Genomic DNA, 18,298 nt, shown 5'->3' with positions numbered 1-18,298 from the left:
TAAATTTTTTGCTTCCACGTCTTCTGGTCCATATAACTAAGGGGTGCTGGCCCCTGGCCTCCCTCGGGGCTCGGACACCCCTCAAAGCGCATACCGGTCCCGCGCGTGCTCCTTATCGTGAACCCCACTGTTAGCAACACCTGCCACTTTTCTACTAAACACACTTTATAAGAAAACACATCTCCAGGTGGTAGTTAAGCTTATTGGTGTTTGATTTCATCTTTTGGATTGTCCTTATCGCCTTCTTTTATATCCGTCTATTCGTCCCAGCCGCCTTATCGCCACTATCTAACCATGGAGCAGGCTCTACTGGTACTGGCTAAGAACTCCTCAGAAGAGTCTTCCTTGGGGAAACTCTTGGAGCTGCACTCGTCAGTGTATAATGCCCTTACAAATCCTGACCTTGATGTCAATATCCCTACGCTGCCTCCTTTGGATACGTATTCGCCTGGTCCTATGGACCTGAGGCTCACTTCGAGCTTTCTGCTGTGGCAGAACCTCCACCTTCCTGATTCTGTGGCTCGTCTGTTGTTTGCTGCTCGTTCTACGGGTGCTTCGCCTAATTCAGTCAATCGCCCGCTGTCGTCTATCTTGTCTTCCGAGGAAGACGAGTCCTTGGTACTTGTGCCCCTGGCTAAGGGTTCAGTGATGGTGTTTGAAACAGACGAGGAGTCTGAGGGCGAGGATCTTCCGGAAATGCCTCACAAGTATGGTTCTTGTCCGCTTGCTGCTTTTGGCGACGATACTTCTACGTTGACTGCTAATGACGAACATGCTGGTAAAAAAGTTGGCCTTCCTCTGCACCTGTCGTTTATCATGCCTAAAATCTCCTTGTCGGATACACAGAGTCGGTATCGCGTCACTGTGGTCACTTCTGCAAGCAGCAGCATGAAGATTGAGTCTTCACAGCTTATTGAGTTCTTCCAGAACTCTTTTGGTTCGGTCATGCAACGCATTCAAATCACTCACTTGGTCGTCTCCAACACCCCTCTGAAGCTTGACCTCTCCTTGCTCAAATCTTCTAATTTGGTGTTTGTCGTTAACGATGGTACCATGACCATCCCACAAGTTCTCCTTTCTGCAGCCCTGTCCACCGACCATACCGACCTTCCAAAGCTTACCATCATTAACATCATCACCACCAACTACTTCATTAATCTTGTCGACATGATCAGCGCTTGGAGACCTTTCCAGATCTGGAAGTCGCCTTCTTTGGGCAGCGAGCCCTTCCGGCTGCGTATCAAGAGCTTCGTGGAAGATGAGCTTCTCGACACTTCTGGCGGCAGGTACGCGGAAGAGTTCGAGGCGAAGAAGCGCAAGTTCCAAAGATCCAAGTCCCCACCTCTTGGTTCTGATGATGTTACGGATGCAGATGCGTTGAACGCCTCTAACTCCATGTACGACAGCTTGGTTCGGCCTCGGAAGCCAGACTACAAGGGAATCGAACGACAGATTCGTTCCGAATTGCAAATGTCCCAGAGCTTCAGCAACACCGATCCTTTACGACTCTCTTCTGACTTGCACAATTTTGCTCACATGTACCGTATTGCAAAGACTCTTTTAGGTCTTCAGGCAACCTCTCCTTCTGACAGTGAGTTACAGCTTCAACGTATGGGCGGTCTGAGAAATGTTATATCGTGGATCTGGTCTTTGGTTCCTACAAGGAATGTTTGGCTTATTTGCAGCTTTTCCATGGGTCTTGGTGTTGGTGTGACAGTTGCAAGTGGTGCAGCTACAATGTTCGCCGTGTACTTTTTTGAATCGGCCCGGGCTTACTCCTCTGTTGCTTGCGAGAAGGTCGTTGCAAGGCTTACATCTTCACAGATGCAAGAAAATGTCGTTTCCGATATCAGCTCGCGATCTTTAGATAAGATAGCCGAAGTATCAAACGTCATTACTGATAACATTGTGAGCTGGTCTCATGATGTTGTGGATGCAACAATGAATTTGACAAACACGAAATTTTTCACTGATATGTTGGCATGGCTCAACACGCACGTTCAGAACGTCAAGTCGCTCAGTTCGTTTGCCTTGATGGCGGCGCATAACGGACTAGAAAAGACCATAAAGCTTTTCTCGAGCGTCTCTAACGTCATGCCATGAATTCCGAAATTGCTCTTTAATATACTGCCCGAAGTCTGAAACATGTGAGATACCCATTGATGTCAGCTGGTTATTGGTTTGTGGCCTCTTTGCCACTGGTAATCTGAATTCTCCGTCCCTATCGTGACAGAAACGGCCATCTAGCAGTCCATACTTTTACGGGAGAATCGTTACCATATAGTAACATGAAATCTACTTGACCTGTCAGAACAAAAGCTAAAAAAGTTAGCCGTGTCTTATCATTACGTGTTTGTCTACGTGTTACGCCACTCGGTTATGCACTGCAGTCTCGCCTAATTGGATCCTGCTTCTGCGTATATAAGGTTCAATAACTTGCGACAAAGGAAAGAAAACCCACAATTTTTCTATCTTTTTAAGTATGGCTCAAGGTGACGTGTTTCTCTTCCTCGGTGTGGGCTCTTTGAGTTTTCTTCCATACCTTCTTATCCTCAAGACAAATATCTATGTTAGGATTGTGTTGTTTGCAGTCTACATTCCTTGGCAGGTACAGTTCTTGAAGGTTGGCGTTGACAAAGTACTTTGATTGGCATTGCGTGCCTTGGTTTGTTAATGGTAATGTCAGTTTAATATATACAAGTTTGAATATGCTAGCTCACCATGAAGCTCACGTTTTTGTAGAAATCTAGCATGGGGTTTTCTCCTTTCTTTGTGGTGGTAGCCTCCACATCTGACCACTGCTGCAAGAAATCCTTGTGCAGCTCAACTCTTGCCAACTTTCCAGTAACTTGTTTGTACATGTCACTAGCTAAGGCAAAGTCTGTGGGGAACATGATATCAAAGTAGCCCTGGTGGCACATGTAGGTGGAGACATCAACCATTCTGTCCTTGATGACTGTTTGCACCACTGGTGCATTGTAGTAGCCAGGCATGGTGTTTGGCAAGTAGTTGAAGTCTGAGCTTATAAGTGTGTGGTTGGGGAATCTATGCTTTAAGATCTGGAAGAATTGTAAAAGTCTGGTGGGAATGAACTCACCAGGCGTGAGATGGTCTTTGAATGGGAGAAGTTTGTCTTTGAGAGACAATTTAAGCGAAGAATGGAACAATGGATGGATACTATCGTGGTTAGTGAAAGGAATGGCTGACTTCAACAGAAGCATCTTTCCCATCATGCTCTTTGTCTGGGGTAAAATTGGGAAATTACCGTTTTCTCTCAAGTTCAAGTACGCTTCAGCGTAGTGGGTCAATTCTGGAGTGAAGAACTCGTAGAAATCACCAGCTTCGTCTACTAGGACATGACCCTGGTGTGGTTCGCCAGTTGTGACGTCGTAACGAATCACGTCATGGGCAAAGTTGTCAAAAACCTCCAAAGCAATAAAGAAGCATGGATCATGGATCACCTTATCCCATTTGAAGATAGACTTGTTGACAATCTGCACCTTATTCTGGTCAAGACCCTGAGACACAAGCTTCTGGCCGAGCGCCTGAGAGTACTGTTTGAGAGCTAACTGATCAGATATCTCAATGATCTTGTACTGTGTCCTGGCATAGATATCAGGTTCGTTCTGCTTGATAAAGTTCAAGATGTTACACATAAGCGTACCGTTACCACCACCCATCTCGTAGATTATAAGGTCATCATAAGGATAGTAGCCGTTAAGCTTATAGTTGACAACGATAAACCTAGCCAACGCCTCTCCATAGTACGGCGAGAAGAGCTCCGTAGGGGTATGCCAAAGCTGATGAGACTTCTTGGTCTCAGGGAATCCACCACTGGCCACCAAGTCTTGTCTATGCACAGTTTGAGCTGCTCTAGCGAACTTTGAGGTTGGAGATGCTCTCGGCATATCTTTAGCAGAGATGACAGCCGTGCTGGAGCTTTCCTTCTGCTTTGTAGCTGGCTCTGCGCCATCTGGATCAGTTCTCTCCGTTTTCACTCGATTGACGTCCGGATTTAGCTCGTCATACTTTGAATAAGCCTTCTTCCACGCATCCATAAACTCGTCCACGTCCTCAATCTCGTTATAGTCAAACGGTTTCTCCTTATGGAAGATCTCCACTTCTTGTGAAAAATACCCATAATGTGGATTATAAAGCGAATCGTCAATAAAATCAGACGCAAGCATCTTTGCCTTACGAGGTCTCGTCTTCACTCTCCCCATCTTAGCAGCATTCGTAAGTGGAAACTTATTGAACACATCCTGTGGGCTATGGTCCTTGAACGGATAGTTCGTAGCGTTCTTGTAAATGTACTCTAGCACATTAAACGAAGATTCACTTCCCTGGCCTTTCTGAAGCGGATGGGCCGTACCAATTGGACCGTCTTTACCCTTCGCCGTGTCTCGTGAGCCCTGGACCTTGAATGCAAAAGTATCTGGTCTGATGGAGTACTCATGGTGTTTCCCACTGTCTTCCTCTTTGAACGGCAATTTCTTGAAGTTTTGGAATATCAGCCTTTTGCTGGTTCTGGTGATTCCTCCCACTGAGCCATAGACCTTCATGGCATCGAGAGTGGTAGACTATGGGAGTGGTATGAAAGAGCTAAGAATGTGTCGATACTTCGCGATGTCTGGCTGCGAGAAGGCTACAGGCTGGGGAAGATAAGGTGAGGGAGAATGTGGGCCAGGGAAGAATTTTGAGAGAAACTGGAGATGTAGTGGTTACTTTTACTTGTTTGAAATGTTATTATACAATTTTTCACGTTTTCTCGTTTGGCTGTAGAGTGAACGGAGGTAACTGTCAGCCTCCAACTACCCTGGACCAGGTAAACTTTAGTTGAAGACAAGAGAAGTGGGGCTGATATCAAGGCGTTGTTGATAAACCTAAGTAAATGATGTTGTCGTCCGGTTGCCTTCTCTCGTTTAAAGTGGACTGTCTTGGGCCTTGGGCAGTGTCTTCTAGATTTGTCATTGCTCAGGCCAGGGTGATCCAATTGGGCATCTGAAACATCTGAAAATCGACATTTAAGACAAGTGGCGTTTAAGTATCAGAATTTTGGTACTCAGCTGCTCACTTAAGTCATTTTCACTGGGGATCAGTGCTAGCCATTGAATAGTACCATTTAACATCTGGCCCGTGAACACCATAAATCAATAAAGGATAAATTCCTCCAGCTTCCATGAACGTCCTAACGGCCTCCTCGAGCCCCTTCATCCCTCAATCTCCACACGTCTTCATCTACTCTTCGTTCTTGAAGATGGTCTTCTCCTTCCCGTCAAACTCTTCCATGCACTCAATGATCGTCTTGATGTTATCTATAGCACTACTCACAGCAACTCTAATGACCCTGTCACTGATACCAGCGAATCTACAGGTAAGGAGGTTGCTTTGGATGGTGTAGTCAACGGTGATCTCGTCTTTCTTCAAGATAGGATCCACAGACATGGTTTTCATGGCGATTTCAGCCTGGGTTTCGGTCTCGAAGGGAATGTCTAGGGAAACAATGTGATCTAGCATAGTGAAGGTGGATTTGTGAAGAAAAGGATATGTTTTGTTCAACCTATGGTAGATGTAGATTGGTAGTTGATAGATGCCTCGCTTTTACTACTACTACATTTATACAGTCTTCATCTTGGTAATGTACATTTTGGCAGTTGCCATGTTCTATGCAAAGTGCTCAGGCAGAGCATAATAAAGTGATTCAACTGGAATCTTTCGTTCGTAACGTTCGTAAATTTGGGCCATAGGATAGAGGAGCTTTTTCGGTCATCCTGTGGAAAGTAGAGGAGCTCAAGTAGGCTCTGGGCGGGACGTCTCCCACAAACTCGTATCAGCACATTTTATCAATGACTCGTAAGTAGAAGCAAATTGGGGACTCGACAGCCGATAAAGGCCGGAGAAATGCCTCGATAAAAACAAATCAATTATATGGATGGGTGCCGGTTGTTCACAGGCGCTCGCTTTTTCGCAGCCAAAGGTCGCTTGATCCAGCGGAATGGGGGTGTGAAGATCATGAAAATTGCCAAAACAGACATGCAGCAGCGTCGTGTTCAGTGTTAATGTCGTCGAAATATTTCCTTCTCTTTCTTCGGTCTGAACTTAAGTTCAATTTCATGTCGAAGCTTCCTCGGTCGTTCGAAGTTATGATCATCAACCGTGGGCCAGGAAATCTTGGTATGGAGGCTTCTATGAGAAGTAGCTACCTTTGCTTTATGAACTAGAGGCGCCGTCTTGACTGGCTTAACGTAGTTCACTCCAGCTTTCTTCGCTTGCGATTTCTTGGTTGAAGTGGTTCCTCCCCAGGCACCGTTAAAGGTGGAGAAACTCGACGAGGTCACATACTGGGATGCTGCGGCAAATCTGGCTCTACCGGTCTTAGCTGTGTTGAAAACCGGCAATGCCAGTTCTGGTTCGGCGTGCTTGAACAGCTTCAGGTTGCGTTGATTCAGCGACGTTTTGGTGTAGGTTTTCCGAGTTGGTCTGGTTGACGTCCTCGCAGTTGCAGGTTTTGTGGAACGCTTAGTAGTGGTCGTAGCGGGTGAGCTACTGATCTCTTCCATTAATGTGGCATTTCCATCCTTGCCCAAATCTGGCTCCTCCTCGATCTTTCTTTTGCGGGAAGTCCTCGTGGCAGGTTTCTGATAAGAAGGTTTGGCCAAACGTCTCTCCTCGTCGCGCTCGATCTTGTTGTGAATCAAGACGTGGCACTTCCAATCATCCTTGTCAACAGAGTTCTGAAGTCTAAGCTTGGCAGCCTGAAGATCCTTTGAACCGGTGGCCTGGAGAGAACTGATCACTGGTGGTCGAGGCGAATAATTCAAAAGCTTGTCGTACTTGAGCGCACTCGATTTTGCTTTCAAAGCCTCTTCAGCATTAACTTCCTCCAAAAGGGCATTCATATCATATGACTTTCCGGGAGGAATTGCCTCGGGGTGTGAGGGAGTAACGCAATCAAGCAGAACTTCTTTTCTCAAGACATGATCGATATCAACCTCAGAGAAGAACGCACAAGACTGTGGAAGCTCGAGAATCCTCAACTGTTCGCAAAACATAGCTCGCGTCCAGAGATTCGAGATTTGAAGGAGAAGAGCACATTTCAACTTATCCTCTTCCTTTGCCATATATCTGACTTCATCATGGACTGTAATCATTAATCTGGCGTCGACCTTGTATCTCTTGAGGAGATACTCCATCGAAATCACGAGAAGATGTAAGTAGTCAACACCACTGCTTTGAATTGTCCAGTTAATTCTTGAAGTCAAATAGTTGTTCTTGTTGAGGTACTTCTGCGTCAAGGCATCAGTAATGGAAGCACCCAAAACTGGAGTCTTTGGCCGTTCTTGATAAGCAATAGCTTCCAATGCGTTAAACATCACTGATTCGGTTCCACCATGGTACATTCTCCTTTCAAAGATCTTGGAATAACTGGTCTGTCCTTTGGTCTGCTCGTATAAAGCAGTGGCAAGCTTTTCAGCTTCCTTGTCTGACAAGTTCACATTGCACTGTTTGAGTAGACGAGTTGCAAACTTTACACCAGCACCATAAATTCTTCCGTAGTTAAAGACCTTGGCATCATTTCTCAGGATTCCCATAATGTCGGCTGTTCTTGAATGTAAGTCTGTCTTCTCAGACTTATCACCCTCCAAGCACATCCATCCAAGAGAGGTACCACCGTGAATGCGGAACATAGAGTCACCAATCAATGAAGCAATCCAAAGTTCTTCAGAGTCAACATCTGCACCAACAAACGCGTATCCATCAGGGGCCTCGATCATAGCTTTAAGTTCCGATCCAATTCTGTTAGCCTTACTGTTAGACGCTGTGAGCCATGTATTCTCTGTTGCACGTCTCGTGATTGTTCCCATGGTACAAAGCTTAGGAATGATAATGCCCATGTCTGAATGCGCCTTGCAGTCCTTCTTATTCTTAAAGAAGTTATTCTCTTTTCCCTTGGGATCAGCATAAACCACAAATTGTTCCGAGATACGTGCCCTGTTACCGATCCAATATGACGCAGTAGCATTCAAGCTGAGAATCTTTGTAGCATAGTCGTACTCTGATGTGAGAACTCCACTCTCAAAGTATCTCAAGTAGCTTTTCGACATGATGATCGTACAGCGCTTTCTAGCTCCTTCGGGATGAGGAACCTTGAACAATTCATAAACACCATTATCACGCAACTCTGGAAGCATCTCCTCAAACTCTTTAGGTGACAAGCGAGCTTTAGTATAGTTCTTTGCGAGCATGGAATCAATAATCTCTTCATCATAAGGAACCTTGAAGCACCAACCACTGGTATCAGTCCATAACAAAGGATAGCCTTCCCATTTGAGGCGCAAAAGTAAAGGTGTTACACGCGAACGAACTGTAATATTCATAACACGTTCCTTTTCCCCGTTATCAGACTGGGACGACTTGAACAATTCTCTGTACCATTCAGGGTAACCCGTTAAGTAAGCCTGATTGGCTACAGGAGATCCGTCTTTCCTGTAACGTGGTTCTTTTAGTGTCCAGTTGAGCTGTCTAAGCCAGGGATCATTCTCAATGTCCGGCTTAAGAGATTCGTCTTCCTCGGTGATGTAGCGAACGAGTTCATTTGCACGTTCTTGAAGGATTGTGCTGACTTCGTCACGGTTCTTTTCGTATACCCCCTCCGCACTTTCAAGGTATTGATCCCATTTGCGAGTCGTGGGCAAAAAGAGTTTGCCTAGCTGTTTGAGAGCAGCGAAAGAAACAGGATGTGGATTCCTCTCTCTGAATTGTGGGAACAACTTCTTCGTAACTTCGTAAGTGGCTATAACATCCAGTGCACAGTAGTCCATCAATGATTGAAACTGGTCGACAATGAGTGATTTGTCTTCAGTACTGAAAGTGTCTCTTATGTCCTTCTTTAGCTTTATTCCACAGTGAAATTCGGCAACATTAGCTAAGGAATTTGTTGCTCCCTTATCAAGCCATGGGTCTTCAGTCAACTCCTTGGCAATGTCATCCATGGAGATGCTGGTCTCGGACTCAGGAGTTTCAAAGTCGGCTACCTCAGCGTCTGCACCCTCTGACGTTTCCAATTCCTCTAATGCAACCTTATGTTTTTTGTGTTTCACCCAGGCGGGTCGCTGTTGGGAGCAGATCCCGCTCAATGCAATATGAAGCGCCATGCCGTCTAAGAAAAAGGCTTTGGACTCCTTGATGTTGTACTCTTCAAGAATACGAGCTCTATCGTAACTCACGTTGTATCCGACCAAAAGTTTTTCCTCATCTTGGGTATTAAAAGGTATTAGATGATTCCAGTTTGTCGTTTTACTTGTGAGGACTGGAGAGACCCAGGCGTACCACGCCTTTGGCGATACAGCCGTACATAGAACAGCATAAGGCGACTTCTTATACATGACTTCCACGTCGAAGACCAATTCCTTTTCCAAAGGGTAATCCACGCTTTCAGGTTTCTTTCCAGGAGCATAGCGGGTCCAGCCTGCTTTGAACTCCCATTCTTTAGGTTGCTTCGGTAGGTTCATGTCATCTTTGAAGAAAGTCTCTGCCATTTGAAGGTACGGCAGGGCAGCCTCAAAGCCAATTCTGGTAAAATGCTCATCAAGGGAGTTTTTGCCCACAAGATCGGGCAAATTGGGTATCGTGATAGGGTCCGTGATGTTGGTCTTCTTGCCGAGGAGATGGTTATGATCTAGGTGCTTCTTCGTCAATTCGAGAAGCTCAGGGTTCTCTGATTTCTTATATGCATTGGGAGGGTTTTTGGGAAACACTTTTTTATGGATTTCATTAGACAAGTATTGAATGCCCAAAGGATTCACTCTAGGTAGCTCTTTGCCCTTGGAAGCTTCCCGAGGTGGTATAGTACAGTGAATATGTCGGGAACAACGCCTTAGAAGCGGCGTGGCCCTTAATGTCATGGTAGAATGTAAAGCTCCGTTGAGCGGTAAGCAAGTAATTTAGTGGAGTAGGGAAGTAAATGTAGTCTATCACGGTTTAAATGATAGTCATTAGAATCCTCAATCTGGAAGGATGAGAACAATGAGATTCGACATAAAAGTTGAAAAGGTAAATAAACTGGGTCATGTGCGCGATCATGTGCCCAAACATAAACACAATAAAGGTGGCTGGCTGTGGCCAGAGTTTAGAGTTTTTAGGTGAAGAAGAGTTGATTTTTGGATTTAGGGTGGTTTAATGGCAATTAAAATATAGCTACGTTGTTGTTGGTTGTTTTGAGTGCTACTTGTTGTAATGGTTGCGAAATCTGGAGTTTCAGCCTAGACTGTTCCAGAGTAGTAAACAGCAAGTGAACCAGATTCGGGGTAGTTGCAATCCAGAGGCTTATCAAAAGTGTACATTAAGGCGTGACTGTCACGGATTGGAGCTATTCTTGAAGGCTAGACTTTCACTAGATCTTAAACATGAAGCCTATAGGTGATCTACGGTCACAGAGTTAGTCTACATCAAGAAGAGCTTATTCAAGGGCTACAATATCCCAGACATTAGTTCAACGTTATGCAACTTGAAGCCAAAATATTGAAATTACAACCTCCATAAACCGTAAACCGTAAGCCTGGTTTGGTGTCCATTTAAACCACTCTACTAGCTACTCTACCCATGTCACCTTCCTCCTTCCCGTTCACCAAACAAAACCCCTCCTTTTCAACCCAAACCCCTTCAAACCCGAAACTCCAACCTCCCATTCCCCAAACCACCAAATCATACTGCCCACGACCACTCTCGTTGACACCTCTCCAATGGCTGCAAAATGACACCTGCTCGCTGTCAACGCACCTCAGGCCCACTACCAATCAACAGACCTAACAGAGACACCCACCAATACATACTTAAACCCTTCAAATGCCATATAACCATGGCACTTTTATACCCTTTTACATCTTCTCAACCTTCGCCCCCCTCCCTCTTCCTCTACTTTCTCCCAAAACATCCAGGGCACGTTGGGGGACTCCCGCATAATGGTTGCAAAACAAGCAAACACTGTGCATAAGGCACCAACCTACCTGGAACCACAAAACGCCCAGCCCATACTGCTACCCAAAAAACATCCACTACAAATCTTCCCAGTGCCCTCTCTCTAACTGAATCCACACTTTCACGGTCCACCCTCCATGTCCCCCCACATGGCCTGGCCTGGGTCTCGCTTCTTCGACGCGAAAGTTCCCTTCCCTTCCCATTATGTCCTCTTTCCACACCCCCATTATGGCCTTCTCGAACCGCTTTGTCGGTGCACATAGACAAGCCAAAGGAGACGCCACATTGGCTATTTTGCCATATTTTTTTTTTTTTTTTTTGCCTTTTGAGCACTGGCAAAGACTCGTTGTTTCCCAACCAGGCGCGACCTAAACAGGAAGAAGGTAAACAGAGCAAGGTGTAAACAACCCAAAGGGCGGCGTCCCATCAGTACTGAATTTTCTTCTCTTTTACGTCGTTCGCTTGCCTCAGCAAAAGGATTTTTTTTTTTTTTTTGTCTTGTTCTTATTTTTTTTCTCTTTTGGTAATTGTGTCACGGGTATCAACAACTACATCCACACACTGCGCCAAACATCTGTGCCCCTACACAACACACTGTTTTTTTAGCCGCCTACCCACCAATGTCTGAATTTAAATCGTTTAAGAAGGCCGATTTGTCCAAGGTCGCCAGGAAAGTTGGCATCACCGTCCGCTCTAAGGACACCAAGCAGTCGTTGCTCGAAAAAATTGAGTCTTTTATCGACGAGCAGCCTGAGAGAGCAAAGGAGTTGATCGAGTCTGCCGGTGTCGAAGATGAGGTTGCTACCTTGATTGAGGATGATGATGACGAAGAGGAGGACGAGGAGGTCTCTGTTGCCGTTGAGGTCCAGGAGGACGAGGACGAAGACAAGGACTACAATGCTCCTGCCCCAATTTCCTTTAGAGAGTGGGTTGTTGACCCAGCAATTGATGTTTTTGAGAACGCCAGAGCCAAGGTTTTGGACTTCACCGACTCAATTGGCCTCACCACTTTGGACGTCAACGACGACTTGAGAGAGTACTTGTCTAGAGTTGTTGCTTTGAACTATTTGGAGTTGATTGCTGAGGCTTCTTTCTTCCTCTACACCAACGTTCCAGTTGTTTCTGTCAAGAGCAACCCTTCGATCCACCAGGTCTTTAGAGATAACATTCCTATCTTGGACTCGTGCTCTTTGCCTTCTCCTGATGTGTCCGCTTTGTTTGAGTTCTCCGTTTTGTCCACTTTCGGCAATTGGGTCATCTACGCCGTGGTGGTTCCTTTGATCATCTCTTTCTACGTCAACTTCTCCAGAAGAGTTGTTGTGATCCTGGATGAAGATGACGAGGAGGAGGATATCTCGTTTGTTGTTAGACTTTACAGGTACGACCCATTCATCTTCGCCTTGTCGAAGGTGTTGGTCTACTACTTCATTCTTAAGAATGGTGCCTTGTCGTCGCTCGAATCTTACTCGAACTTCTTCCACTTCTTGAAGAACCACGCTGCCATCCAATTGGGTCTTTACCACCACTTCATCACTGGCTTGGGTAACTTCCCTATTGTCATTGGTCTTGCCAATGTGGCCATTGGACTTTACTCGCAATTTGAGGACTTCTAATCTGCTTAGCTCCTCACCTCTTCACTTCTCACATTGTGTTTGTCCTATCTTTCAAGTATACTGACTGTTTGTTTCGAGCAAACTTTTTTATAGTTTATCCCCACTGTCAACCTTTGATTTTTTACGTTGTCCTATAATACGCCATTATTATTTCCTATTTCCCTATCCCTGTAGTAATCAGTTACCTGACAGGCCACCTCGTGTCGACCTTCATCAAATCAAGATCCTCTGTAAGTTCGTCTGGATTAGCTGCTGCTGGTCCAACGAACTGCTTCATGATCTTAGCAACGAGAGCAGCCTCACTACGTTCCTTGCTAGGCTCTTCTCCAAGCATTGGCTTGGGTGCTGCCCTTCTGCCAGGTCTTCTTTTCGTTGTGGAGGCTGTACTGTCGGAAGCATTCGAATCAGAACCAGAAGTAAGCCTTTCATATAATGGACTCTGGAAGATTTGGTGTCTTGCGACTTTGCCCTTGAGAGCTTGATCTTTGGTATTCAATTTAGATGGTGCATCGCCAGTAACAAGCTTGAACTCTTCCTCTGTAGCCAATGGCATGTAATCATTCACCAGAGGCGAGTGCTCTCTATTGGTGTAAACCTTATTGAAGCTGGAGACGTTCACGTCAGGTGGATTTGATACCGTTGGCAATCCTCTGTCTTCGTTCATTGTAGCATTTCTGAACACCTGCTTGACGTCGCTGGAGAAGTCTTGGTCGACAAATGAGTTCATCAAGTTGGCACTTTCTTTGCTTCGCAAGTTCAAGATCTCTGGGTCCAGTCCATTCGACACGATACCAGCAAAGACCAGCTGCTGATGTTCAAGAAAGTATTTGAGCTTGCGTAGTTTGTTGATGACGATTCTGTTGAGCCCTTTATATGTGCTGTTGGATGATTGGTAAAACAAAAGAGCTGCCTTGAGTTTTTCATGGTTATGGTAAATTTTCAAACGAAGCAATTCATGATCACGCTCATTTTTCTTTTTCTAAAGTAATCTTCGAACTCATCGTCATCAACTGACATATTTTCATCATCGAGAGAAACTCTTGCGTTTTGAAGTGTACGCAAACGGTTTAGAAGTTGAAGCTTGCGAGCAAAATATAACTGGCGCCTATTCCGTTCGGTGAATCTGTTTAAGGCGTTAGTTGACTCTAAAAGATCTTTTCTTCTCTTATCTTTTGTGCCACCAGTGGCATGAACAACATCTTTACCATACTTCAAGAAGTTCTGACGTGGGGTGACATCAGAAGCACCTTCTGGAACATCTTCCTTAGACCATTCATGTGTCTTTGGATGCTGAACCTCAGTTCCTTCTGTGGTTTCATGTGCAACATTCAAATACTCATTGCGTAGGTCTGAATTAACAACAACAATATTCTCCCTATCCTTACCATAGATGTCAAAGACATCTGTGGTATCCACCTGATTAACATACGCCAAGTAGTCATCCTGGTCTTCGTCCAGCTCATTTTCACTCTTGACACCTTCTTCAGCCTCGGGATCCGATTCCTGTTGTCTCTGTTTCATCCATTTATCTAGCTTCTCGATATCGAAGCCCAAAGCCTCGGACTGACTTCTTATATCCACCATCGAGCCAGCAGCACTAGCCACTACCATATCTACTCTTGGTAAGTGTTCCAGTGCTGCTATCCATTCCTCGAAAACCTCCCCAGGCGTTAGTGGCGCCTTATGTGCTATTAATGGATATGGCATGTAATTAGGCGGTGGAAACGGTAGAGGAGGAATAACAGGCCAGATCGTCTGATGTTCCATTCCAAGTCTCTTATTATCTGCTGATTGAGGTGCATAAGGCGTAGGTGGAGACACAGAAGCAGTTGTCTGGTTTGGTACCGGTCTCAAGAGTGTATCATTCAAGTAGAAGTCTGGTCGAAGGAGTGGCACTGGAGGAAATATAAAAGGCACAGCAATGCCACCATCATTAGCAGGCAGCTCATTCGGTATTAATGGCTGTGCTGGAGGTGGAAACCTATGCATTATTTGATTAATCTGTGCTTTTCTCTGCACGGCTTCCTCATCCGAGTAGCTGTGGAGGTCTGAAAAAAAATCATGAGGACCGTAAGGAGGATATAAAACAGGCATTATCGTAGCCGGAACGCCATGTCTAAGCGGAGCATCTAGTGCTTTTTCTAGGTTGACTTGTGGCGGTGGAAGTGGAGCCATTGACTTTGGCTGCTGTTCAGGCTGGTCAGGCAGCTCTAGAGCAGGCCTTTTAAACACCCGGGCCAATTCCTCGGGCGTAGGCAACTGTTCTGGAAGAGGCCTCTTAAGGGACGACATGGCAGGAAGAACCTAAAAAAATTGCCGTTACTTGATCTTATGGATAAACCAAGCCCTTGGTTGGTGGTTACAGTGCGGTGGTGGTGGGTGCAAAAAGAGTTGGAGGTGGACAAAAAGTGCGAGAAAAAAGATGCAGTAGACTGGATGGACCGTTGGATGGTTGAAGGCTGGTGGGCAGTAAGTAAGTGCTGGGCGGCGCCGAAGGAGGCAAAATAAAGAGGGTAGTAGGTTGATACAGTAATTGGTATAAGGTTTTTGTTAATTGTTTTTCATTTTTGGGAGTTCCCGAATTTATGGCTGGGTATTTATATTTTGCAACTAATCGGTTGCGGCGCAGGCATGTTAAAAATGTGTGCACTTAGTGGAGTGGCTGGAGAATGTGGAAACAGAGGAAGAGGTAGAAAATGGGGAGAGTTGTGGAAAGAAAAAAAGATGAGTGGAATTGAACTAACGGGGTAAAGAGAAGGTATGGAGGTGAAAATAAGGGTTCTTTTTGGGAATAGGGGTGAAGTGGTTGGTGGTAAGCAAGTGGTAGAGATGATCCTGTCATCGCGACATTTGGTTGCAAAATGGATGCCATCCGAGGAAGGCCGGTTAGACGAGATGGGAAGTTTTTTATTATGTTCTGGGAGGTGTTATTATTGGGATGAAGTGTTTGTGTTATAGAAATACGGAGGTTACTGAACATAAATTAAAAAAAAAAGAGAAGTAGAAAAATTACCGAAATGAATATAAGGTTGGGGTGAATGTGTGGTTTAGTTGCAACTGATGGATGATATACGTTTTCAATATAAGTAGGCGTTGATTTTAAGTTTCATCCCAGGAAAAGTATTTTTGGATGTAATTGAAAATTCGAACAGTTCAGATTATATGAAGCGTTCCATTGTTACTAGCTATTAAACGTGGTTATCCTGAAGTATTACTTCCACACAGATACAATATGTGGTACTCAACTTCTAAAGTGAGTATTGAAACCTAGAACAGTCTTACAAGTCCTTCAAGTAACACATTATAGAGTAATTAAAATGAAATTTAACTCATTTTGTTCAACCAAGGCGACCGTTAAGGGTTGTCCCGGCCAATACTGGTCACCAAGGGCACATCTGAAAACACCATCAAAAAGCCTTATTCGAATCTCAAATTTTAAAACTGAAGAAAACCTCCCACCCATTTAAATTACAAAACCTACCCACCAAATCCCTCTCTTCAAATTGCCGTAGACGGCTCCTTACTGGCTCAAGTGCGCTAAATGGCTGCGAAAAGAGCCGTTTCACTACAATCCCCCTAGTAAACATCAGATGATACAATTTCCAGCATCAATCATAGTCCCAAAGGATACTTTCACCCAATAAGTCACAACCCGCCAATTTTAAGCCAGCATTCTACTGGCTCTGTTGCTTTGCCATGTATACTCCAGTACGCCTCGGTCTCATAGCAATGTCTCCACTCGCGGTATGTTTCACTACGTCCACAAAGAAGTACCTCCAGGAAGAGTAAAATAACCTAAATTACTTAGTTGAACTTTATAGTAGCTCCAAATAAAAATCCACCATTTTTTCACCCATATTTCCACGCCTGGGGTGGCATTTTGCCTAAGTAAGAAAGTGTCGTGCCCGACTCATCTCCGGTGTCTGGCGCCGCTACATCGTTCTGTTATCCTTATACAAAACACAAAGTGCAACACAAACTATCATCAAGACCCCTATTTTGTGGACAAACCCATCGCCGCTTAGTCAAATAAGCTCTGGAATATACTGATAAAGCGCGTTTGTGTCGTTGATTTGCCACACCTCGCTTTCTTCCGGCTTCCAAAGTTCAGTTTTTAAATCTTGTCTGACCTTGTCAATTTAAGATCCACAGGGGAAAGCTCAGCTCTGCCATCACAGAAACTTCTGGAGACAAATATATCCTGCGGCTGGCGTCATTGATTATTTTCATTGTCCTCAATTGACCAGCTCCCTGCCACATTACGACCATACGTCCCATTCTTAGAACACGGTTGTTGATCACCGTCCCAATACTATCCAAACCAAGATCTTGCAATCATGCCTCCTCGGAAAGCTGCCAAGACCGAGTTTGAACCGAAGTCGATGGTTTTGTCAAAGATGACAGGCTTCCCAGCCTGGCCTTCCTTCGTTATGCCTCCCGATATGATCCCAGCTGCTATCATGAAGGCCAAAAAGAAGACAACAAACACGTGTGTTATCTTTATACCTGATGGTGACTTCAACTGGATGAATGAGAAGGGCTTAGAGGTGCTAACACCTGCCAAACTTGAAACCTACTTGTCGAAAGTGCCCAAGGATAAGCTTAAGAACAAATCCAAGAAGAAAACAGGCCGCACGAATAACGTTGCTGAGGCGTACATTGCGGCGAAAGGCTTACAGTTTGATGAATTCATGGAAGAGCTTGCTGCCGTGAATAAGGGCGTTGCAGGCGAAAATGACGAAGATGAAGACGAAGAAGAGGAAGAAGTGGATGAAAATGGAGACGATGCTAACGATACCAACGATGCAAATGCGAATGAAGAAGGTGCTGAGATAGAAAATGAAGAGTCCGATTCAGAGGCAAAATCCAAGCCATTACCAAAAACCCGCAGAAGAGGAGGGTTGAGAAACGCCAGTAACAACTCGCGTAACGGCAATGGCGTCGCTCAAAGTACTCTGGAAGAGGACGGGAATGAGGATGAGATTGAGGACGAGTCTGATAGCTCACGATCTCGAAAAAGAACACGCCGTGGCTCTGCTTCTGCCACCAAGAAACGTGTTGTATCCAATTCATCTGTTAACGAGGAGACAAACGGGAGCGGGAATGGCAAGGGCCGTTCAGCGTCACCCAAACCTATCGCTGAAAAAGATAGACAGCATCAGTTGTGGTTGTGCCGGATCAAACTACAACGATCTCTTATTCAAAGAAATCAACCCGCCACTCCCAAGGATCCCAAGCTGTTCCCACCACCTACTGTTGAGGAATTGCTGGTTGCTAGGTTGATATTGCATCGTCTTGCCGACTTTCCATTGAATGTGGAGCTTTTGCGTGAGACCAAGATCCATAAGGTGCTCAAGTGCATCCTTAAGGACGAAGATTTGGCATACGACGAAAGTTTCAAGTTACATGAAAAGTGTAATGAGCTCTTGGATAAATGGGCAGACATGATTGAAAGTCTCAAGCTTGAGAAACAGGCAAAATACGAATCCCGCTTGAGCAGCCAGGCGCCAGAAGATCCCGAGACCAGCAAGAAATTGCTCAAGGGTGAAAGTGCCGAAAAGTTGTAAACCTAACCGACGAGCACACGCCATTAGATTCAACCTCGCATTCCCAAAACTTGTCTACTTCAGTTCTCAAGAAGCCTTTTTTTTCTTCTCCCAAATGTACTATATTGTGGCATGTTGGATAGAATCCTATCAAAGTCAAGT

At 45.1% G+C, this 18,298-nt stretch overlaps 6 protein-coding genes across 6 annotated transcripts; 3 read left to right on the top strand and 3 right to left on the bottom strand. All coding sequences in view use genetic code 12, as the record gives it.

Moving 5' to 3' along the window:
* Positions 1–294: 294 nt before the first annotated feature.
* On the top strand, positions 295–2,103 carry CXQ85_000756 (uncharacterized protein; the record flags this gene model as incomplete). Its single annotated transcript, XM_025484490.1, has 1 exon — positions 295–2,103. The coding sequence occupies one exon, from the start codon at positions 295–297 to the stop codon at positions 2,101–2,103; it is 1,809 nt and encodes a 602-aa protein (XP_025342705.1).
* A 608-nt stretch (positions 2,104–2,711) lies between these two features.
* CXQ85_000755 (uncharacterized protein) lies at positions 2,712–4,562 on the bottom strand (the record flags this gene model as incomplete). The annotated part of the gene is made up of 1 exon (XM_025484489.1): positions 2,712–4,562. The coding sequence occupies one exon, from the start codon at positions 4,560–4,562 to the stop codon at positions 2,712–2,714; it is 1,851 nt and encodes a 616-aa protein (XP_025342704.1).
* Positions 4,563–5,238: 676 nt separating this feature from the next.
* Positions 5,239–9,905, bottom strand: CXQ85_000754 (DNA-directed DNA polymerase gamma; the record flags this gene model as incomplete). Its single annotated transcript, XM_025484488.1, has 2 exons — positions 5,239–5,478; positions 6,219–9,905. The coding sequence occupies 2 exons, from the start codon at positions 9,903–9,905 to the stop codon at positions 5,239–5,241; spliced, it is 3,927 nt and encodes a 1,308-aa protein (XP_025342703.1).
* A 1,692-nt stretch (positions 9,906–11,597) lies between these two features.
* CXQ85_000753 (uncharacterized protein) lies at positions 11,598–12,590 on the top strand (the record flags this gene model as incomplete). Its single annotated transcript, XM_025484487.1, has 1 exon — positions 11,598–12,590. The coding sequence occupies one exon, from the start codon at positions 11,598–11,600 to the stop codon at positions 12,588–12,590; it is 993 nt and encodes a 330-aa protein (XP_025342702.1).
* A 181-nt stretch (positions 12,591–12,771) lies between these two features.
* FGR47 (Fgr47p) lies at positions 12,772–14,882 on the bottom strand (the record flags this gene model as incomplete). The annotated part of the gene is made up of 2 exons (XM_025484486.1): positions 12,772–13,500; positions 13,554–14,882. The coding sequence occupies 2 exons, from the start codon at positions 14,880–14,882 to the stop codon at positions 12,772–12,774; spliced, it is 2,058 nt and encodes a 685-aa protein (XP_025342701.1).
* Positions 14,883–16,927: 2,045 nt separating this feature from the next.
* Positions 16,928–18,157, top strand: CXQ85_000751 (uncharacterized protein; the record flags this gene model as incomplete). The annotated part of the gene is made up of 1 exon (XM_025484485.1): positions 16,928–18,157. The coding sequence occupies one exon, from the start codon at positions 16,928–16,930 to the stop codon at positions 18,155–18,157; it is 1,230 nt and encodes a 409-aa protein (XP_025342700.1).
* Positions 18,158–18,298: the final 141 nt, after the last annotated feature.

Source organism: Candidozyma haemuli, assembly GCF_002926055.2.
Source record: "Candidozyma haemuli strain B11899 chromosome Unknown A_2014730914, whole genome shotgun sequence".
Classification (NCBI taxonomy): Eukaryota; Fungi; Ascomycota; class Pichiomycetes; order Serinales; family Metschnikowiaceae; genus Candidozyma; species Candidozyma haemuli.
This window is presented reverse-complemented; position numbering and strand designations above follow the sequence as displayed.